The sequence below is a fragment of the Vitis vinifera genome, chromosome 13, assembly GCF_030704535.1.
Source record: "Vitis vinifera cultivar Pinot Noir 40024 chromosome 13, ASM3070453v1".
Lineage (NCBI taxonomy): Eukaryota > Viridiplantae > Streptophyta > Magnoliopsida > Vitales > Vitaceae > Vitis > Vitis vinifera.
This window is the reverse complement of record NC_081817.1, coordinates 12469360-12494096: the sequence shown is the minus strand read 5'-3', so window position 1 is coordinate 12494096 and position 24737 is coordinate 12469360. Positions and strand designations below refer to the sequence as shown.

The following is a 24737-nucleotide window of genomic DNA, read 5'->3' as shown; positions in this document are numbered from 1 at the left end:
TTTCTGAATTCTTAATCCTTTGCTACATCCTTAATAGAATGTAGTCACTAACTTTGATCCTTGCTCTCAATCACTAATAGAGATGTCACTGCTGATAAGAAAATTCAATCCATCAACAACAAAGAAGAGGATTAGAGGGAGGAACAATCACACTAGCACACAGCCTACCACCTTTCAATTTTCAACCGTCACCAAGGCACTAATAATCCTCTTCTTCTTTGTCGTTGGTAGCTTAGATTTTTCTTATTAGTGGCAGCATCTCCAATGGTGATTGAAAGAAGGACTAAAGTGAGTGATTGTCATTCCCCTAATGAGTAGAGGATTAAAATTGAAAAAAATGGATTGGATATTTGGCATTTTATATATGGTATCACATATGGCTTCAGTAGAGGACTAAGAATTAGGAAAGATATATGTGGTACTAGATATTTTCACAAATGTGATATTGTATGGATATGGTATTGGATAGTTACATGGATATGGATACAAAAGTATGAATGTGATTATTTATATGTGTATGAATATGCAAATTGGCCCTTGCTAGTAGCTTGTAGACATGTATGTAAAACCCAAGTGATCAAAGTAGCTTCACAAGTTTTGTAGAGAATGTCTTGGTAAAGTGTGTGTGTGTGTGTGTAGAATGCTCTCATTTGCAATGCATGGTTATGAGGAGTACTTGAGAGGTTTTAACAAATGAGAAGACCACAATGGATTTATGATAAGATCGTTTATTTAAGTCTTCATATCTTATTGGTGAAACTCAATACTTGAAATTCAACAGATCCTCTATTTTCTTCTTTTTGAGAAATAACTGAGATTCAATGACTTCAAAAGAATTGAACGAGGAGTCGTATGAGATGAAAATCTCATTTTCAGTTCTACGAATAGCTCATAATGTTGCATCTCTTCTAAGGATAAGTGAAAAAAAATAATAATAAATAATAATAATAATACTAATAATTTCATAGAGATGGCATGTTGCCTGCTTGCAGCCATTTAGGGCTGGCGGAGAAAAGCAAGGGATCCTATGCAAAGAGAAGGGACCATGGTATTGAACCTGACACCAACCACTATGGATCCATGGTAGACCCTCTACATGAGACATTACTACAATTTAAATTATTTCCTACAAATGTAGTTGTAGATCCATCAACTTACTTCCAATAACTCAAATGAGCACAATTTAGAAGCACAACAACTACAGCCACCTTATTTACTTATCAATAAAAAAACGACAACAGCCACCTTATTTAGCTTCTCACCTAAAACTTGCATTATTTTAAACAACTCCAACACCTCTGCGGTGATGAGGATGAATCTCTAAAATATACATCATAAGAGGGAATTAGAGTCGAATTAGTATTAGTTGGGATAAAATTAGGATTAGCTAGTTAAGTTATAATATAATTAAAATTTAAGTCATGATATGTTATTAGAGTTCTAGTAAGTTGGCAATCTTCATAATTAAAGTCTATGAATAACGAGAACATGGGAGAGAGTGAGAGAGAGGGTGAGAGAGAGAGTGAGAGAGCATGCGATGGAGAAGAAGGAGAGAATAGCGAGGCGACTCGAAAAAGAAGGAAGGAGAGTAGCTTCACGGTGGAGTCCAAGATGTTCGAGATCGTCTTCGATGAAAGAAGAGGGAAACCCCAGTTTCTCATCGTGGAGAAGAAGAGAGGGGTCTTGTCATGGGTCCGATTAGGACCGGAAAGTCTAGGGCTTTTCATGGAGGGCCTAATCCACTGCATAAAGGACGAGAAAGAAGGGAAATGGGGAAAGGAATGGAAGGACAAGGGGAAATCGTATTCCCTAACACGTCTGTTTAACAGAGCGGGATGGTTTCTAAGGTTGGGGGTTGTTAATTTGGAAAGAAAGAGATTTTGTATCTTCATACCGAGAGGCAGAGGGAACAAAAGGGGATGGGTGACTATGGCGGAGAAAATCCATCAAATGGAAGGATCTATTGGCAGAAAAGCAAACATGCAGGAAACAAGGGTCGCGGGAAAATCTGCCCTGGAGAGCTCGTATGCGGCAGTAGTTAAGAGAACAAGTTGGAAAGATTCAAACTCAATCAATGTGAAGGTTAAAAGGAAGGAAACTCTAGGAAATTTGCAGAAGTTGGAGCACTGCATTGTTGCGAGCTGGAAATCCAGAACAGAGGGAGAAGAGGACCTGGAGAGATTGGGAAGATTATGGGCAAATTCTTGGGGCCTAAAAGGAAAATTTGGGCTGGCTAAATTGGAGAAGGGTAGGGTCTTGCTGGAATTTGAAGACCTGTAAGAAGCAAGACACGTCATATCCTCAGGGAGCAGAGTGTTGGGAGGGCTCCAATTAGGGTTGGAACAATGGAACCCTAGGACGGGTTGTTAGGCAGAGGAGGAGGTAGAAAACAAAGTCTGGGTCAAAATCTTTGGGCTTCCAATCTCGCTGTGGAGTTCGATGATTTTAAAAAGGGTAGGGGAAGAATGTGGGGGTTTTGTAGCAGTCGATGATCAGACAAAGACGATGGAGGAGATTCAATGGGCTAGGCTTTTGGTCAAAACGAGAGGAGACTTTAGGCCGAGTGTGCTGGAAATTGAAGTAGAGGGAGATGTCTATGTCCTGTCGCTATGGTGGGAGATCAGACCGGTGGTGAGGATGAAACACAATGAAGCGTCTGGTCGAAAGAGTGACGAGGTTAGGGGTGATGTGATTTCATGCACGGAGAAGCACATGGAGAAGGAGCTGGTAAGTGCGAGGCTCGAGACGCTGAACCTGCCAGATGATTTGAGGGGTGCGCAGGAGAATGGGTCAGACCGGGAATTAGGAAACCAGATTCATGGCCCGATGATCAGGGAATGAGCCCTCACAGATGGGCAAGCGTCCGGGTCGTCCCCATTAGGCCCAATCATGGGCCTTAAAGAGGCGATGAGGGCTAATGGGCCTGTTGTGGCTAATGGATACTTGGGCTCAAAATCAAAAGAAGCGGCAAAGGAGGATGATGGATCAGAAGCAGGCCCATCGTCAAGGAGATAGGCTACAGAAATGGGCTGCCAAAAGCTGAGTGGTTTTGAAGGTATGGAAAGGGCCGGCCCAGTCGCGCTTAATCCCCAAGCCCCAAGTAAGGGCCCTCAAGAGAAGGCCGGCCTTCTGGACTGTTTCATTTCCAAAAGTGGGCCCAATTCGGAGAAGGAGCCTCTTGTGGTCTGGGAATCAGAGGATCTCAGGAAGTAGCAAATGAATGCTTGCTTCTCAGTGACGGACCAGGCGCTTGAAGAGGAAGCTTTGAGGTATGATTCGTCTTTCCATTCTAGGGGAAAAAGGGTATTGGGGATATCTCATCTTCTTTGTCTTCATTTTGATCGGGCTCCAGAAGGGGAGTCTTTCGATCGTTCAGGAGGCATAGAGGAGGAATCATGGGGTGATAAAACAACATGGTTAATAGTGTATGAGGGGCCTACTAAGAATGATAATGGTTGCTAGGACTTGGGAGAAGCCAATAGAAACAGAGATAAAGTTAGGGGTACGGAGGGGGATTCTGGCACGCCTGAGAACCAAGCTGCGGGAAAGGAGAAAGAGGAAAAATGGTAGGAAAGCAGTTTGGCAAAATTCAGCTAATTTTTGGGATTTTCAACGGAGGGTTTGGAAAAGGAAATCCTGAGCTTTCCAATTAAAATCAGAAAGAGACGGGAGAAGATTCATAGCAAAGAGCTTCTGGAGAAGTCAAAGTTCGAAAAGGGATTAAAGAGGTTGGAATGCTCTGTAAACTATGAGGGGGGGGGAATAAGCAGAAAGGCCCTTGATAGGGCAAAGGGAATCAAATTGTAGTTGTCCAATGAAGCTAAAAGTTTTGAGTTGGAATGTGAGGGGAGCAAACGATAGCTCTAAAAGGAAAATTATTAAGTCTTTTATAAGGAATCAAAGGGTGGATTTAATATGTATACAGGAGACAAAAATTCAGGCTATGTCGAAGGGTCTTGTGAGAAGTTTAGGCTCTGGGAGATTTTTAGATTGGAGAGCTTTGAATGCGGAGGGGGCTGCGGGAGGTATTCTGATTTGCTGGGACAAGAGGTCTCTGGATATCCTGGATTGGGAGGAGGGCCAATTCACTCTGTCTTGCAGATTCAAGATTGTAGAAAATGGGGTCGTTTGGGTGTTCACAGGAGTTTATGGTCCGTTTACCAAAGTGGAAAGGGATGGCATGTGGGAAGAATTTGGGGCGATTAGAGGCCTTTGGGAAGATCCCTGGTTCCTAGGGGGGGATTTCAACATCACCCTATTCCAAAGGGAAAGGAGCAGTCAAAGGATAATAAATTCAACAATGAGGAGATTTGCTGAGATTGTTGATGATCTAGGGCTGGTGGATCTTCCACTACAGGGGGGAGAGTTCACCTGGAATGGGGGTCTCAATAACCCGGCATGGGCGAGATTGGACAGGTTTCTTGTGTCCCCTAGTTGGTTAGATCAATTTAGTGGGGTTACCCAGAGCAGACTGTCTCGACCAATTTCTGATCCTTTCCCAATTGTACTAGTGGGGGGTGGGGTAAGAAGAGGCCCTACTCCGTTTAGGTTCGAAAACATGTGGCTTAAGGTTGAGGGATTCAAAGACTTTGTTCGAACCTGGTGGCAGGGGATCAAAGTCAAGGGCAGTGCTAGTTATAGATTGGCTGCTAAAATGAAGGAAATCAAAAAGAAGTTGAAAGTATGGAATAGAGAGGTTTTTGGGAGGCTGGAATGCAACAAATCTTCAGCCCTGCAGCAAATAGATTTCTGGGATCAGGTGGAAAGCGAGAGAAGCTTGACTGTGGAGAAAACAGAATTAAAAAAAGAAGTAAAAGAAAGTTATAAAAAGTGGGTGCTTTTGGAGGAAGTCCATTGGAGACAACTCTCAAGGAAGATTTGGCTAAGGGAGGGGGACAGAAACATGGGTTTCTTTCATCGAATGGCAAGTGCACATCGTAGAAACAACATATTGGACAGAGTTAAGGTTAATGGGGAGTGGCTGTCAGAGGAGCAGGAGGTGAGGGAAGGAATTGTTAACACATTTCAGCAGATGCTTTCTGAAGATATGGGATGGAAGGCGAATATTGGAAGACTTCAGCTTGATCACATCAGCTAGCAAGAAGCGGAGAATTTGGAGGTCCCCTTCACAGAGGCTAAGATTCATACAGCGTTGATGGAGATGAATGGGGATAAAGCCCCTGGTCCGAATGGCTTTACTGTAGCATTTTGGCAAAACGCTTGGGATTTTACTAAAGAGGAGATTGTAGATATGTTTAAAGAGTTTCATGAGCATAGCTCTTTCCTTAAGAGTCTCAATAATACTTTTCTGATCTTGATTCCTAAGAAAAGTAGGGCTGAGGATCTTGGAGATTTTAGACCTATCAGCCTTTTGGGGGGGCTCTATAAACTTTTGGCTAAAGTTCTAGCTAACAGACTCAAAAAAGTGATTGGTAAGGTGGTCTCCACTGCCCAGAATGCTTTTGTAACGGGAAGACAAATTCTTTATACGTCCTTAATTGCTAATGAGATGATAGATTCGTGGCAAAAAAAAAAAAGAGAAGGGTCTTATATGCAAATTGGACATAGAAAAAGCTTATGACAGCATCAATTGGAAATTTTTGTTGAAGGTCTTACAAAAAATGGGCTTTGGGGCCAAGTGGTTGGGGTGGCTGTGGAGTTGTTTGTCCTCAGCCAAATTCTCAATTCTGGTTAATGGAGTGCCAGCTGGTTTTTTCCCTAGTACTAAGGGGCTTAGGCAAGGAGATCCTCTATCTCCCTATCTCTTTGTTATGGGAATGGAAGTGTTGGATGTCCTCGTTAGGAGAGCTGTGGAGGGGGGATACTTATCAGGGTGTACCATTCGGGGTGGTAGTAGACCCACTTTGAACATCTCCCACTTATTTTTTGCTGATGACACAATAGTGTTCTGTGAGGCAAGCAAGGAGCAATTAACTCACTTAAGTTGGATTCTACTCTGGTTTGAAGTGGCTTCAGGCCTAAGGATTAATTTAGCCAAAAGTGAAATCATCCCAGTTGGAGAAGTGGAGGAGATTCAAGAGTAGGCAGTTGAGTTAGGTTACAAGGTGGGATCCTTGCCCTCTCAATATTTGGGACTCCCACTAGGGGCTCCCAATAGGGCTCCTTCTATGTGAGATGGGGTGGAAGAGAGAGTAAGGAGGAGACTTGCGCTTTGGAAAAGCCAATACATTTCCGAAGGGGGGAGGATCACCCTCATAAAAAGCACTTTGGCTAGCATGCCAATATACCAAATGTCTATTTTCCGAATACCCAAGATTGTTGCTAAAAGAATAGAGAAAGTTCAAAGAGACTTTCTATGGGGAGGAGGAAACTTAGAGGGGAAAATTCATGTAGTTAAATGGGATGTGGTTTGCACAGACAAGAACAAGGGTGGGCTAGGCCTAAGGAAAATAGTCATGCTGAACAGAGCCTTGCTTGGTAAGTGGATTTGGAAGTATGCTTACGAAAAAGATAATCTTTGGAAGCAAGTGATCACAACGAAGTATGGGTAAGAGGATCGTGATTGGAGGTCAAAGAAGGCTAATGGGGCGGTTGGAGTAGGGGTTTGGAAGGAGATCTTGAAAGAATCTGATTGGTGCTGGGATAACCTGGTGTTTCTAGCTGGGAAGGGCACCAAAATCAGATTTTGGAAAGATATTTGGTGCACTGATACACCGCTGTCCCATTGCTTCACTCACCTCTTTGTTATGCTTGCGCATAGGGATGCAACAATTAAGGAGATGTGGGATCAAAATTCTGGTCAAGGAGGCTGGAACCTAAACTTTTCAAGACTTTAATGATTGGGAGTTGGATATGGTCAAGGATTTGCTATATATCTTGAGGGGTCATAGGCCTTCTTTGGAGGAAGATTCAGTTATGTGGAGGCGAGGAAGAAATGGTCAGTTCAAGGTCAAGGAAGCTTATAGTTTGCTGGCCAATCCTAATGACACAGTTTTTCCTTCAAGGTGCATTTGGGTGGATAGGGTGCTAACTAAAGTTGCTTTTTTCGCTTGGGAGGCGACGTGGGGGAAGGTGCTCACTCTGGACAGGCTCCAAATAAGAGGGGTGCAACTTCCTAATTGTTGTTTTTTGTGTGGTTGTGAAGAAGAAAATGTAAATCATATTCTTATACATTGTATAGTGGTTAGAGCTTTGTGAGATACTATTCTTGGGTTAGTAGATGTTAAATGGGTCTTTCCAGAAACTGTAAAGGAGGTCTTAACTCCCCTTTGTGGGGAAGAAAAGGAAAAAGGTTTGGAAATCCATACCATTGTGTATTTTTTAAACAGTTTGGAAGGAAAGGAATAGACTAACTTTTAGCGGGGGTGTGTTGAATATCCAGAAATTACAGAATTTTTTTGTTTGTAACTTATGGAGCTGGGCCAAATTGTATTTGGGCGAAGAGTCTCTCTCCCTTATAGGCTTTTTGGAGTGGGTAGCATCCACTTAAGGGGAGGTGAATCTTTTCTGGTCTTATTGCTCTTTTTTGAGGCCTTTTTTTTTTATGAATAAAGAGAAATATATTAATAAAAAGAGGCACTTCAAGGAAGCACCCCAACGTATACAGGAGGTATACAAAATAGAAGGAAAAAACCTTTACCCATGGCCTAACCAATCAATAAAATCTACAACAGAAGTGGGACCAGAAACAAAAAACCCCCTGGTCCACGCCCACAGATTACAAAGTAAAACCGATTTACACCCCTGAATCGAATGCTCTATATTTTCAAAAGCCCTACTATTTCTTTCCTTCCAAACAATCCAAAAAAGGCACAAGGGAGCTGAAAGCCACACTTTCTTCCTTTCCTTTCCTTTCCCACACAAGGCCCTAACCACCCCAATAACGCCTCTCTTATTGAAGAGGGGAGCACCCACAAAACTCCAAAGAGGGAGAAAAGTAAGCTTCATAAACTTCTGGCCAACCCACAATGCAAGAGAATGTGATCAATAGATTCTTCCTCTACCAAACACAAATAGCATCTATTAGCCAAGGAGAACCCTCTTTTCTGAAGACGATCCAAGGTTAAGGACTTTTTCCACGTGGCCTCCCAAGCAAAAAAACTTACCCTCAGAGGCACCAAAGAATTCCAAATGATGCTTGCAGGAAATTCTTCACGTCTTTCCGAATCCAACGCTTTGTAAAGAGACTTAACTGAGAATCTTCCATCCTTTGCCTTAGTCCAAATTACTTCATCTTCCACATCACTATAAACCCTCCTCCCTTGCAACCTCAAAAGAAGGCGCTCCACCTCGATCACCTCCCAATCATTAATCCGCCTAGAGAACCTAGGAGCCCACACTCCCCCTCCAGAATGACTCCACACATCCGCCACCCAAGCCTCCTTATCCAAGGATATAGCAAATAAAGAACGAAAAGAAGTACACAACTGATCATCTTCACACCAGTTATCCTTCCAAAATCTAACCCTCCTACCATTTCCCACAGAATAAACCAAATTGTTACCTAATGCTTCCCAACCTCTCCTAATCACTTTCCACAACCCAACCCCATAACTTCCTCTCACAACACAGGACCTCCGACCACCCTCTTCTTCCCCATACTTTGCACTTATAACTTGCCTCCATAAAGCTTCCCTTTCCACCGCAAAACGCCAGCTCCACTTACATAGGAGAGCCTTATTTACCAACGCCAAGCTCCTCACACCCAAACCTCCCTTTCGTTTATCTGAGCAAATAATAAACCATTCCACTAAATGAGGCTTCCTTTCCAGGGCCCCACCACCCCAAAGAAAATCCCTTTGGATTCTCTCCAATCTCAAACTCACGCTTCTTGGCATCTGAAACAGGGACATACAATAGATAGGCATGCTAGACAGAGTGCTCCGGATCAAGGTCATTCTGCCCCCCTTGGAGATATACTGCCTTTTCCAAGTAGAAAGCCTCTTCCTCAACTCCGTCCCAAGTTGCCACCTCCTTGAAGTGAGCCCCCAAAGGAAGACCCAAATAAGAAGAAGGAAGCTTGCTAACCTTGTATCCAAACTCAAAGGCCACCTCCTCTACATTCTCCCCTCTTCCCACCGCGATGATCTCACTTTTGTCCATATTCACCTTCAACCCTGACATTGCTTCGAACCACATAAGAAGCCAACTCAAATAGGACACCTGATCAATGGAAGGCTCACAAAAAACTAAGGTGTCATCCGCAAACAGCAAATGAGAGATCCCCCCCCCCCCCCCCCCCTCCTTCCTTTGCTCTCTTCAACAAGCAACTAAGGGCCTCCATGACAATCACGAACAAGTAGGAGGAAAGGGGATCCCCCTGTCTCAATCCCCTAGAACTTTTGAAAAAACCTGAGGAAGTTCCATTAATAAGGACAGAGAAACTAACAGTCCCAATGCACCACTGAATCCAGCTGATCCACTTAGCTCCAAAGCCCATCATTTCCATCAACCAAAGGAGAAAACTCCAATTCACATGGTCATATGCTTTTTCAATATCTAGCTTGCACAGGATGCCCCCTCCCCCACTTTTCTGCATCGAATGAATCGCCCCATTCACAATCAACGAGGCATCCAGGATTTGCCTACCCTCCACAAAAGCATTTTGGGACTTGGACACTAACTTACCCATCACCTTTTTAAGCCTATTAGCTAACACCTTTGCTAACAACTTATAAAGACTTTCCATCAAGCTTATAGGTCTAAAGTCCTTGAGGTCTTCAGCTCCTCCTTTCTTAGGAATTAAAACCAGAAAAGAGGCATTAATGCTCTTGACGAACTTGCCCTGATCATGAAAGTCCTTGAAAAACCCCATAACTTCCTCCTTCAAAAAGCTCCAACTGAATTGCCAAAACGCCATTGTGAAACCATCAGGACCAGGAGCTTTATCCCCATTGAGATCCAAGAAGAGAGCACCAAATACCTCTTCCTCATAAAAAGGAGCTTCTAACAAAGCTGCAGCTTCCCCTTCCAGAACCCCAACCTGCAGCCCATTGCATCTAGGCCTCCACTCATCTGTTTCCGACAACAGAGAGTGGAAAGCCTGAACCACACCCTCCTTGATGTCATGATCTTCGGAAACCCACGCCCCATTTATCTTGATCTTCACCATAGAGTTGACCCTCTTGTGAGCATTGGCCATTTTATGAAAGTATCCAATGTTTTGGTCTCCCTCCCTCAGCCATAGCTCTCTCGACTTTTGCCTCCAAGATGTCTCTTCCATTATCACCCACTTCTCATACTCCTCCAAAGCCTGCTTTCTGAAATTTTGCTCTTCAGTGGTCAACACCCTATCCCCTTCTATTGAATCCCAAAACATCATCTGTTTTAAAGCTGATTCTTTTATGGCATTCACGTTACCAAACACTTCTCTATTCCACACCTTCAAATAGGCCTTAAGCGCTTTCAGCTTTTCAGACAGCGTGAAACTAAAGGAACTTCTGAATTGGAAGCCCACCCACCAATTCCTAAGTAAATCCTTAAAACCTTCTTCCTTCAGCCACATATTCTCAAACCTAAAGGGGGAAGGCCCCTTCCTCATTCCTCCACAGTCCAACAAAATTGGGCAGTGATCAGAAACAATTCTAGGTAAAAGACTTTGAACTGCCCCACTGAAATAACATTCCCAATCCTCTGAAACTATAAATTTGTCCAGCCTTGACTGAGTCTGATTGTTCAACCCACCCCTCCACGTGAAAGACCCCCCTTGCAAAGGGAAATCCCTTAATTCCAAATCCTCAATGATCTCCGAAAATCTTCTCATTGCTGACGACAGTCTTGAAATACTGTTCCTTTCTCCCAAAAATCTAATAACATTAAAATCACCCCCTAAACACCACGGGTCCTGCCACAATCCCCTGATTGTCCCCAATTCCTCCCAGAAATCTTCCCTCAGCCTCCCAATAGCAGGGCCATACACCCCTGTAAAGACCTAACAGAAACCATCCTCCACATTTTTAAATCGATGGGAAACCGAAAAATTCTCAATTTCCATTTCCATCAGCTCTAGAACTCTAGTATCCCAAAAAACTAACACCCCCCCTGCCATACCCCAAGAATTAAGAGCTCCCCACTCTAAGGATCTGCCCACCCCCAAGGACCGAACCAAACTAGACGACATTCTTTGGATTTTGGTCTCCTGCAAACAAACCAAATCCGCTTTCTGAGTCTTGATTAGAGATTTGATGAGTCTTCGTTTATCTCTATCATTTGCCCCTCTCACATTCCAGGAGAGAATTCTTAACTTCATTTAGCCTTAGAGACTGACCCCCCACTCTCTCTAAATAGAGCTCTTCCATGCCCTGAACTTTTAAAATTAATGGAACACTCCAACCTTTTAAGTTCCCTTACAAACTTTGAGGTTTCAACCTTGACCCTTTTAGCCCCAGACTTCCGGTTCTTCTGGTCTTTCCTCATGATCCATTTCTTGAGCATAGTTAAAATTTCCTCTTCACATCCCGTGGTTGGCATGCCCAGAAAATCACTAAACTGAGCCAGACAAGAGGACTTCCATTCCTCAACTGACTCCACTCCACCCACAGGCTGCCTCAAAGGGTTGTTTTCATCAAGACTCGCCTCGCTGACCAAAACCATGGCCATTTCCTCCCCGGAACAGGCCGCCTCATCCCTTCCGTCAACCAAAACCATATTCAGGGAGCTAATGTCCCCATCCACTCCAACCATCTCCGTCGCCGATACACAACCGCGTCTTCGAGACCCATTCGCCGCTCTTTTCCGACAGGAAATAGAAGAAAAAGAGAAGGCCTGCACCCCCCAAGACCCATTCACCGCTTTTTTCCAACAAGAAATAGAAGAAGAAGAAGAGAAGGCCCGCACCCCCTGAGACACCAAAGGAGAGGGAGAAGAGGAATACCTTGTCGCTTCAGCCTGGAGAACTTCATCGGTGCCTGTGTTCCAAGCTATCGGCGGCTTGAACCACTCCACCGGGACAGTCGCTGCTGCATGATCGTCCCCCGCGAGAAGCCCTAACGGATTCTCCACCCCCATGCTGCCCCCCACACTTAAAAGAGAAGGGCCCCTGAAATGGGCCCGGCCCAATCCTCCCCTCTCTTCAAACACGGGCCCAGTTCCCCTCTTATCCTTTTGCCTCTCTTCTGGGCCTTCCCCCACCGGCCCACTTTCCCCCTTAAAGTCCCCTGTCATCTCCAAACAGGCCCTCCTGCCACCGCCTCCAAAAATGTCCCCACCTGCAACTGCTTTTTAGAGATAGCAATCCAATCCTTCACCTAGACAACCACTCTTCCCTCCAGAGCTTGACACGTCTTCTCTACCAGTCTGCTCCTGGCCAAGGTCTTTCTCCACTCCCTTGCTCGTGCGTGGATCACCACCGTTGTCACCTCTAACCTTCGACTCAGGCGACCCTTCACTGCAACTTCTCGGAACAACCATGGAAAATTTCGGGAGGACTTCCCACCACAACTGGATGGAGTAGCACATAGGCCCGATCACTAGCTGCAAGGAGCCGGGTAGTCTTCTCCCACTCAATCTCACTAGGATCCTAGCCCACTGCATTTGGACCGAATTCTCCGAACCTTCATCCACTGCTACGAAGCCCCCACAACAGTCCCCGATTTTAATGAGGACTTCACAGCTCCACAAATGCAAAGGGAGACCCAACACTCTCACCCACATCTCCTTATAAGCCTCCTCCTTTACCAAACACCCAGTCTCGTAATGCCATCTTTCCAAACTGATGAGTCTCTCCCTGAATCTCCTAGATCCTCTCATCAACACCCTTTTTGCCTCCAAAACATCCTCAAACTCAAAAAGGATTAAAGACCCCCCAAAAATATGCACCTGCATGCCAAATCTCAACTGCCAAGTGCTCCTAGCCCACAATTCCAACACCTGAACCTCTGAGACTAAGAAAGGACCCTCCCCAAACTTCCCAACCAAGCACCTCCTAAGCTTCTCTTCTCTGCCTTGCACAGCTCCTTCTCCAATCTGCAACCAAATAGTCTCCTCCTCCAAACATTCATTCTTTTTGAGGTCTTAGCCGCCTTGTATATTCCCTGTATGCTTTGTGGCTCTTAGCCTCTTTTTAATGCATATCTTGTTTACTTATCAAAAAAAAAAAATGTTATTAGAGTTCTAGTAGACTTTGGATTTCTTAGAAAAGCCTATAAATAGGCTAATCAACGTAAATCAAATGGACAAACTGATTGATATTAATAATATACTATTTTTTTCATTGCAAATGTTGTAATCCTCAATGATGAGACTCCATTGATTTTCTTCTAGGTGAGACTCCTAGAAGGCCTTAATGAAACTCTAAGGTTTTCCATCTTTTTTTCATCGTTTCTTCTTTCTCTCTATTTCTTTTGTTATCTTATTTTTCTCTACCATAAACTTTATTCTTTATTCCTCTCCTTACACCCTAAAACAAAACCCTAGCCCACCTACCCTTGAGTGTAGGCAACCATCTAGGGTTGTCCTACATCAATCTTGGTATCGAAGCGAAAGTTCTTAGCTTGAAGGCATATGCAATTGAGCAGAGCAACTTATGGAATTATAAGTTCCAAAAAAACTTCTAACAATCAAGATGTCGCTACAATACGCTTGGAGGAAATTTCAGCCACACAACAATTCTATCAAGATGCTCTAATACAACTAAATAGGAAACTTGATGAGATCATGAATTTATTAGAAAAGAGTCAAGAAAAACGACCAATTGAAGATGAGATTGCAAGTCATCAATTTAGACAATCGCCAAGTCAATCACGCAAAGAACAAGACAATTTTATGATGGGGAATCAAAGAAGGGGCAAACTCTTTGAGCAAGATGATGATGTGACAAAAAGGGTACGCCTTGAAGTCGCTGAATTTTATGGAAAACTAAATCCAACAGCTTTTCTTGATTGGATTATGTCAATGGAAGATTACTTTGATTGGTATGCAATGTTCGAAAATAGAAAGTTCGTTTTGTGAAGGCAAAGTTGAAAGGAGCAGCATATCTATGGTGACATAATATTGAGAATGAACTTCATAGAACTGGCCAACCACCTATAGACACATGGGACGAGATGAAGTTGAAGATGAAGGAGCACTTTCTCCCAACTGATTATGAACAACTTATGTATACAAAATTGTTTTCCCTTAAACAAGGTAACAATTTTGTATTAAGCAAGGTAACAAGTGTGGGAAAGTGTGGGAAAGTGATGCTTAGCTTGCAGCCCATTATAAAGTTGGACTTCAAATGGAGATTCAACTTGAGATGATAGTTGCACACACTTATACCGTAGACGATGTTTATCAACTAGCCCTCAAAATAGAAGAAGGCCTTAAATTTCGGGTTTCCAAAACATCCAAGTTCACAAATAGGGAGCACTTTCTCCAACCGAACAGCAAACAAACCTTTAAGCACATCAAGCTTCAAAACTTCTAATCATGCGAATGGTGCAGGCAACACTCAACAGACTTCGAATATGGCTCATAAAGATGGGTAATAAGGGTAAAACTTTAATGAGTATTGAAGATAGAAAAGTAGACATAACTCCTTTATGCTTTAAGTATGGTGGGCATGATCATTATGTTGTTGTGTGCCCAACCAAAGGTTTACACTTTTGTGTTGAAGAACCAGAATTTGAATTGGAGAGTTACCCAAAGGAAGGAGAGACCCACAATGAAGATGAAATTAATGAAGAATGTGACTACTATGATGGTATGACGAAAGTGTCAAAATATTGTGTGAATGGCCGAATACCTTGGCCTTGAGTTTTGTATATTATATATAGACTTTACAAGGATGCTATACATGGAAAGCAAATAAAAGCAAATAATTTCCCTCATGATTCTAGTCCTATACATGTAAACTATAATCTATTAAATAATATATGCTAACTGTACAGAATAATAAATGGAGAAATAAGGAAACAATTGTAGGCTAAAATAAGGAAAGAAGTGTGGGTTAAAATAAGGAAAGAAGTGTGGACAGCAAAGCTGTCCTTTGACAGCCCCCCTCAAATTGATGCAGGTTGATCAACAAGCATCAATTTGCCACTTAGCAAGCAATGTCGATGACGAGGGAGAGCTTTGGTGAAGATATCAGCAATTTGTAAGTCAGTAGAAATATGTGGAAGAGTGATAACACGAGCTTCAAAGGCTTCACAGATAGAGTGACAATCCACTTCAATATGCTTTGTGCGCTCATGATAGACAGGATTGGTCGTGATCTGAATAGCACTTGTATTATCGGCATGTAGAGGTGTAGGATCGGTCTCAAAAAAATCTAACTCCGCAAGCAAACCTCGAAGCCAAATGATTTCAGAACAAGCAAGAGACATCGCCCAGTACTCAGATTCCGTAGATGACTTAGAGACTCTGTCTTGCTTCTTACTTTTCACAAACATCTTAAACTAAAGCTGGGCTAGAGTCCGAGAGCCCCTAGGGCTAAATCCGAGAGCCCCTAGGGCTAAATCAGAGAGCCCCTAGGGCTAAATCAGAGAGCCCCTAGGGCTAAATCAGAGAGCCCCTAGGGCTAAATCCGAGAGCCCTTAGGGCTAAATCAGAGAGCCCCTAGGGCTAAATCAAAGAGCCCCTAGGGCTAAATCCGAGAGCCCTTAGGGCTAAACCCGAGAGCCCCTAGGGCTAAATCAAAGAGCCCCTAGGGCTAAATCCGAGAGCCCCTAGGGCTAAATCCGAGAGCCCCTAGGGCTAAATCCGAGAGCCCTTAGGGCTAAATCCGAGAAAACCCAAAGAAAAACCTAGAAAGCGTGTAAACTCTAGGTTCAAAATACAAGCTCTGATACCATGTCAAAATATTGTGTGAATGGCCGAATACCTTGGCCTTGAGTTTTGTATATTATATATAGACTTTACAAGGATGCTATACATGGAAAGCAAATAAAAGCAAATAAATTCCCTCATGATTCTAGTCCTATACATGTAAACTATAATCTGTCAAATAATATATGCTAACTATATAGAATAATAAATGGAGAAATAAGGAAACAATTGTAGGCTAAAATAAGGAAAGAAGTGTGGGTTAAAATAAGGAAAGAAGTGTGGACAGCAAAGCTGTCCTTTGACAGGAAGGACATAGTCTTGTAGTGCAACCTTTATTAGTTGTCCCAAAGGTAAAAGGAGAAGAAGATTGACGACGTACTAGCATTTTCCAAACACGTATTTCTTGCCAAGGGAGATTATGCACCATGATCATTGATGGAGGTAGCAGTTTGAACATAGCTTCGTAAGAACTTGTTGAGAAGTTAAACCTTAAAACAGAAAGACATCCCCTAATCCATTCCGAGTAGCATGGGTTAATGACACCTCTATCCCAGTAAGTTTTCACTACTTTGTAACATTCCCTTTTAGTAAGGACTTTGAAGAGTTTGTATGGTGTGAGGTTTTACCCATAAAAGCAAGTCCTATTTTGCTTGGAAGACCATGGCTTGTTTTATGAAAAGGTCCAACATGATGGATATGAAAACACTTAAGACACTTGTGTGCAACGGGAGTAAGAAGATCCTCCATCCAATGAAGGAAATTCCACCACTTAGGCAGCCAAAGGAAAAATTAGCATCCTTGAAACTAGAAGAGCCATCATACTCTTATTAAGAAGCAAGTCGAAGTTACTAGTAAGGAGGAAGAAATCATCAATGATGAATCTAGAATGCAAGAGGTGATGGAACTAATCCTAGGTCAACCAATAAAAAAGCTCAAAGAAGTTGTAGAAGCTTCAGAAGTACCAATGTTTGACTTCACAAGGCAAGACATTATCATGGTTGAGCAAACATGATGAATTTGCTGAAATTTATTTTGAATATAGGGAATTCAAAACTCTTATTCCTCTACAAGACAATTTACAAAAAGAGTATGGGAAGCAACTCTCCACAAGCTTGTTGAAGACACATAATTATTTCGAGAATTATCAACTTGTTTTACAACATCAAAAAGTTTTTCGAAGTCTAGTATGTCTTGCATGAAATTGAACAAGTTCAAGAGATATTGAGATCCTGTCTTAGCACGATAAAGAGACGACAAAGAAAGAAATGGTGGAAGGCATTGCTTGGAATTTCAATTGACCGTGGAAAATCATCTAAAACTCGAGGTCAAGTTTTTTTCAAGTTGGGGGGAATTGATGAGGATGAATCCCTAAGATATATATCAAGAGAGGGAATTAGAGTCAAATTAGTATTAGTTGGAATTAAATTAGGATTAGCTAATTAAGTTATAATATAATTAGAATTTGAGTCATGATAGGTTATTAGAGTCTTAGTAGACTTTGGATTTCTTAGAGAAACCTATAAATAAGTTAATCACTGTAAATCAAATAGATGAATTGATTAATATTAAAAATATTATTTTTTTCATTGCAACTGTTGCAATCCTCAATGGTGAGACTCTATTGATTTTCTTCTAGGTGAGACTCCTAGAAGGCCTTAGTGAGACTCTAAGATCTTCCATCTTTTCTTCATCGTTTCTTCTTTCTCTCTATTTCTTTTTTATCTTATTTTTCTCTACCATAAACTTTATTCTTTATTCCTCTCCTTACAACCTAAAACAAAACCCTAACCCACCTACTTTTGAGTGTAGGCAACCATCCTAGGGTTGTCCTACATCATGCGGACTTCTAACTGTTGACAAAACAACCAATCACCACATTCCAAGACGCAACATGTATCTAGACATCTCCTCAAACAATCTCCACATGGTTCTACAATTTCCAATCATAGGACAACTCCAAATCATTAGTTCCAAGAAACAACTTTTCTACTCAACATTTCATCATAGATATGTCCCACATTCCCTCATTCACAACACACGCCAAGTTGATTTAACATTATCATGATCCTATCACATGCAATTCAAGCATCCACATTTGAACAGGCTCTGTAATTGCTTCCAAATGATGTTTTAAGCTTTGAAAATTAATTTCCAGCAAAATAAATTAATGGCTAATATAAATAACACATGCTTTGAAACTGAAGAAAGAGTACAGAAAATGGTGTCTGAAGCCAAAACCTGCAAAGTTCAATGTAGAAAGGGTGTTGTGGTATGAGCGGGCACAGTACAAGCATCCATAAACCATTGGGCCTGAAAAAGAAAAAAACAGATAAAACAGAGTTGCACAAGAAGTAATGGAATGACTAAAAAATAGGGGAAAGCAAAAACCTAAGACAGGGCCACGTCCAGCTTCATCAATGCCCATCATGCAAGGCTCTGATGCCCATTTGGGAAGTGCTGTTTCAGATCCCATTTTTGCCACCTGCACCTTCCCACCAAAAACTCAGCCACTCAGCCTTTGTTGTCTTAATTTTCTTTTCGATATACAAGATGGGTATATAAATATTCCAAGAAGTGCCAAAATTAGATTATTTTTTTATAAAGTTTAGATCACATTAAAATATCCTCTCTTACCCAACACAGGTCTATCAAATTCATATCATAGATCTGGTTAATCATTTTCCACATTATTTCCATCTTTGCAACAAATAGATATTTGCCTCATTCTAGGTCCACTGGAATAACAATTCATCCTTCAAAAGATAATTTCTACTTTATAAATAAGAGTGTTTATCAACTAAGTAATTTTCTCCTTCAAAAACTATTTATGTTTTTCTGGTTGTATGAGATAGCCATTCAACCAGAACTACATTTCTTCCCTATTTGAATTTTATCCTCAAAAAACTATCTATTTTATGTTGATTGTACAAGGTAGTGATAAATCTAGAACCCCACACTAGATAAATTTTTATCACACAACAATTTGTTAACCATAAAGATAATTTCTTTATAGCAGATAGCTAATCTCTTCCTATTTTGTCCTCAAAATTTGAATTCAGTAATAAATTTTTTAACATGAACAATTCATGTGCTCGGTGGATGATGTGAAATTATAGGGGAGGAAAAATTTAGGAAAAATGAGATTATTCATGAAAGAAAGTTTAAAAAGGTAAGTGGATATTCTTAATGGACTTAATATTGTGTAATTACCAATAAAAATATTTCAATTTTTTTTTTTTTTTTTTTTTTTTTTGCTTTCTCAGTTTTTTTTGCCAAAAAACCAATGACACATTATGTTTAAAAATTAAAAGCCTTTGTATTGTGTTTCGTTAAGCAAACTAACAAGGCTATTCATTTTCTGCAGCATCGCTTATTATTAACTTATTTTATCTATGTAGTTTATAATTCTATAATCTCATTATTCTGTAACTTCTAGTAGACTTTCTTTTATTTTTTCTGTAAGAATTAAAGAATTGTTATTTGCCTCATTTCACATGTTAAAATGGACATGGGGACACCAAACAAAGAAACATTGGCTTAATATAATAATAATAATAATAATAATAACAACATCCTTTGCCTCTTCTTGGATGGCATGGAGCGTTTGTGGGGAAAACCCGTAAAAAGACGTGGCAAATGGCCCCCCTTGTGTATATTTTGGTCAGTCTGGAAGGAAAGAAATTTGTTGGCTTTTGGGAATGAGGTGCTTTCACTCCAAAGGCTGAAACATTCTTTTGTATGTAATCTTTGGTCTTGGGTTAGGGTGTTTATAGTTTTGAGCCCTTTTTCTCTTGTTAGCTTTTTTGAGTTGTGACTGGGCTCTAAGTAAGGGTAGGGGTTGTTATTTTTTTCCCCTTCTTTGGTTTCGAGTCTGTGGGCTGCTTTTGTATACTCTCTATATACCTAAAGGGCACTAGTTTGGTGTTTCCTCTTTCTGTTTATTATAATTCTCTTTATCTATCAAAAAAAAAAAAAACATCCTTTGCCTCTTCCTTTCACAACAGCACATAAACTAAGCGGTAAAATATTCAAGAATGTCAAAGAGGTAACAGGAGCACTGATGGCAACACATTTTAAATGTTCCTGGCTTTAAAGAAATGAGCCATACAACCAACTAAGAACTAGAAGACAATCTTCTTTGATCAAGAAATAGATTTAGAGGCCTTGGTCTTGCCTCTACCTCCTTTCATTGAATTCAAAGAAGATCTCATTAGAATACTAGATCATAAAAGTTAAAGCAATATTTGTGTGTGTGACAAGCATTTTAAAAGAGGAGATCTAAATTTCACAAAGAAGATCATATAGATACATACATCTATGCAAATATATAGCCTCATTTCACACATTAAAATGGACATAGCAACACCAAACAAAGAAACATTGGCTTAATAAAATAAGCATTGGAGCATTGGCTTAATTGGCTTAATAAAATAAACATTGCATTGGCTTAATAAAATAAACATTACATTGGCTTAATAAAATAAACAATTACTGGCTTAACAAAATAAACAAATGTTTAATTGGCTTAATAAAATAATAATAATATCTTTTCCCTCTTCCTTTCACAATAGCACACTAATCTAAGCAGTCAAATATTCAAGAATGTCGAAGAGGTAACGAAGCACTGATGCCAACACATTCTAAATATTTGTTGGCTTTAAAGAAACAAGCCATACAACCAACTGAGAACTAGAAGACAATCTTCTTCGATCAAGAAATAGATTTAGAGGCCTTGGTCTTGCCTCTACCTCCTTTCATTGAACTCAAAGAAGATCTCATTAGAATACTACATCATAAAAGTTAAAGCAATATTTGTGTGTGTGTCAAGCATTTTAAAAGAGGAGATCTAAATTTCACAAAGATCATATACATACATACATACATACATACATACATACATACATACATACATCTATACAAATATGTATACACACACACACACTCACACTACTAATTAAATGATGAGAGGCATAAATTGTTAGCAAAAAATTAGTGCATGGAGGTAAAAGTTGCAGATCTAAAATTTCATCAGTTGTACATCAAATCATAATAAAACAAGAACAAGAACATGTGCTTATTAACAAAATGCAATGAAAAAAATGAGAAACTCTTAAGAAAAATGATTGCATTAGCACAATTAGGTGAAACTTTAAATCCACAGATTTTAATTTTCATTCATTTCTTTCATATTTTTCAACATAATTAGCCATAAGAATGAACTAATAATACATGAACCACAATAGACCTACATAAGAGCACCAAGCCCACAGGTTTCAAATGCTCTCCAACTTTTAAGAAACAATAATGTGATCGACGTAAAATGAAGCCTGACCCTCTGACATAGAGAAGGATTTAGAATCTTAAACTTGCCTGCTTCATTTAGTTGAACATGCAATGCTAACTAAGACAATTAGATCAAGCAAAACAAGAAACAAGAAACAAGAAAGACTTTAATTGGAAGAGGAGGCAGAAAATATGGGTTCCTGGCCTGGAACTAACACAATAAGAAATTAAAAAAATAAGTACCTTGTAATGAAAGCTCCTCATTTAAGTGACCTCACACCACCATGATTCATTATACAGTAATTCAAATTTAATAACATTAGAAATAATCAAAATAGATATATAAAGTAGCAAGTTGGTCTACTTTAAAATCGCTAATTGTATTTATTGAGGTCAATTCCAATACATATCCTAAGGATACATCCATACCAAAAACATAATAATAATGAATATGATATAAATTTAAAGGTTTAATAATTCATAATATGATTGATAAATTTATTTTAATGTCAATAAAGACAAAGCGAGTTCGTCCAAATACAAGTATATAATTAGGTGATCCAAATATAAGTATATAATTAGATATTATAAGAACTTAAACTTCAGTGTATGTTTATAACACCAAATGATATAATTCTAGTCAGATCAATTAGGTAAAAAAATCTCATCTAATTTTATCAAATAAAAGCAAAATATGAAATATAATATTTTAGTACTCATCTAGATACAGTTTCTATTTTAAAAAAAAAATAGAAAATAAAAGTAACATCAATATAAAATATTGTAACTCTTATATAAAAGCTATGAACTTACCTTAAATATTTCAAAATTATTTTTAAAATTTGAGCCATTAAAATTTAAGGTAACTCTCAAAGAGTTCTTGCATTCTATATAGAAGTTATTATCATTTCCTATTTGAAAAAATAAATAAATAAATAAATAAATAAAAAATAAAAAACATAAAACAATAAGTGTATTCAAACAACAACTTAAATTTTGTCGATAGAAAAATTGCTGCCCTTTAAGGTTCAGAGACAAATTCACATGTCTTAAGTTTGCCTCTACCTCATTGGTTGACATTACTACTAATTGGTTGACAAATGAGGGTCAAGACTGGCAGCATGGAATTGGCACATGGAATAAAATTGAAAACTATTTGGTCTTTTCCATGGAGCCTTTACACTTAAATGACCTCACACCACTATACTTCCTTTCATTGCTATTCAAATTTAAAATTATGGAAACAATTAAGATAACTATACAAATAACAGGTAGAAACCAAAATTATAATATGATGACAATAGATATAGAGAAACCACAATGTGTAACCTAATTAATTTATTATAAAGACATCATGCATAATTATAAGTATTGGAATTTGTGAACCTATTTAAAACATTTAACTACATATAAATGAATTAACTAAGTAATGAATCTCATCATATTATTATTAGCATGAAATCGATTATAAAAACAAAATATCAACTATTATATTCAATCATTATTCAGAAACACCCTTTAATTCCTTCTATAATCCTTAAATTTGAACAATCATAGGATTAAGCATGTGGTGCAAAGTTACTTAAGTGTGGAGGTTAGGTTTGGAGACCAGCTACTTTTCAATTTTACATGATGCACCAATTTCATGTCATTTCTCCTGAACTAGTCAAAATCAACCTCCCACTATTAACATGGTAACATCCATGCCGGCAATCTATATTCTCTTTCATCAACCAATAAAAATCAACCTCCTCATACAATACATACCCCTTTCTCCTAAAACCTTAACACCAACAAGAATTTGTTCTAATTGCATAATATTCAACTAAAGGAGGTAGAGGCACATCTAAGGCCTCCAAATCCGTCTCCCAATCTAAGATGATTAGCCTCCAATTGCCCATTGGCTACATAACTTGCTTCTTAAAAGCCAGTGTGTATGATAAACATGCTAGTGTTAGTGTTTATGTTTGCCTCTTCACTTGTTCACCTTGCTAATGAGATAGGTTTACTATTTGTTTTGTCTTAATATGCTTCCTTTGAAAGGGAAAAAAAAAATTATTTTCTTTAGTTTCATTTGGCTTCTAATGTTATGAAAAATGTTTAGACAACAAAGTTTCACATAATTATTCGTAACACACCTACATTATCAAGATTTTATTTTTTATTTTTTTTCATCACATTAGCAAATAAATATTTTTCCTTTTACTTTACTTCATATAAATACTGTATTATTTATATTTGCAAATTATTGAACCTGCAAGAAGTGTGGCTACAAACAACCAAAAGATTCCTTCTTTTTTTCTTTTTTCTTTTGATAGGTAAATTTTTCCAAATAGAGGTATTCTTCCAAATCTCTATCAAGATTTTCTAGCAAGCAGATAGAGAGAAAGGGAAATGCAAGACTGGATTTTCACCCTAAGAGTATTAATTTTTCTACTATATGAGGTTCATAGATCATTTTATTTGTATGATTATCCTGATCTTTTTATAATAAAGAAAATTTTTTGCTTCAAATTTTGGGACTTTTCCAGGGATCTATGATAAAGAGCTGTCAACAACTTGATGAAGTCGATAGTTAAACTCATTGTTTTATCTGGTAAAAATTCATTTCTTTGGGAATTTGTATTACCTTCCTAAGTTCATCTTTGGTGAGAGTCAATCCTTTCAAAAATTTTACCAAGTAATGGAGCAACTTTCTCATTTATTCAATTAATTAGTGGTTACATTATAAACAAGATCAAAGCAACTGAATTTGCAATTTATTATTTTTCCATGGCACATGATCTTCTATACAACTTTGATATTAAGACAAGAAAAAAATAAGGTCAAGTCAATCCAAAACATCTTCATTCACATGTATTTCCCACCAATTTATCACAAACATAAGCTTGAATTCCAGCCAAAGTTAAAAGCAGTATAAAAATTATCAAAAAAAAAATGAAACCATGAAACTAAATGGAGCAGGGAATTATATAAACCTGAAATAAGGTTGCTTACAGCTGGTACTCGGTGACTGCAATGGTGCTGGTACAAGAAATACAGAACCGAAAGAGTGGTGATGGCAGTGAAGCGGTGGCCGTCGGTGAGATGGCAGTCCGGCGAAATTGATGGGCTTAGGTATATCCAAAGGCACCAGAAATGGAGGTGATCTGTGGTGGTGATTTATGGCGGAATGGATCTCGTCGGCGCCTGGCCGGAAGCTAAATGACAACGGTGGAGAAAAGAGCAGCTAGGAGCTGCTGTGGAGGTGATTGCAGTGAGGTGTAGATGTCGGGAATGGTGGAGCTAGAGGCTGCAGCGGCGACCGGCTGTGAGAGTGAGATGGCCGCTGCAGACGCCGGCAGTGTTGACGGCTGGGGTGATAATGGTCTCTGTCTCTCTGTGTTTTTCAAACTTTTGGATCTTCCTCTCCCCTCCCCAGCCCACTCAAAAATATCCAATTTTACAGTAGGGTTTACCGTGTTTACGAGTCATTTGATCGAAGGGAACGAAATAATCCCTATTTCGTAACACTCTAATCCTCCGCTTTTCTTAGCATCTCTCACTAAAAAATAAAAAATAAAAATACTCCCTTTTTTATTAAAAAAAATAACCTTTTCTTTTAAAATTTAAATCTTAAATGATCAAAATATTAAAAGATATTTATATTAAAATAGTTTAATTTTCAAGTTCAGACGAAAATATTAAATTTATAAATTTAGAACCATTTCATTCATTTTAATTAATTAACCGAATATTTTCATTAAGTT

At 39.3% G+C, this 24737-nt stretch overlaps 1 protein-coding gene across 4 annotated transcripts in view; it reads right to left on the bottom strand.

Annotated features, from left to right (window-relative positions):
* Positions 1–24483, bottom strand: part of LOC100260143 (ribonuclease H2 subunit A) — a 36810-nt gene extending 12327 nt beyond the window's left edge. Inside the window, exons 1-3 of one of the 4 annotated variants that reach the window (XM_010660566.3) lie at positions 23967–24483; positions 18094–18193; positions 17944–18015 (exon numbers count right to left, since the gene is read on the bottom strand). In XM_010660566.3, coding sequence (XP_010658868.1) covers positions 17944–18015; positions 18094–18178 — 157 coding nt within the window. In that variant the 5' untranslated portion in view covers positions 18179–18193; positions 23967–24483. The remainder of the gene's footprint in view (positions 1–17943; positions 18016–18093; positions 18194–23966) is intronic. The other 3 variants (XM_010660567.3, XM_002269781.4, XM_010660568.3) reach the window with 3 other exon arrangements.
* Positions 24484–24737: the final 254 nt, after the last annotated feature.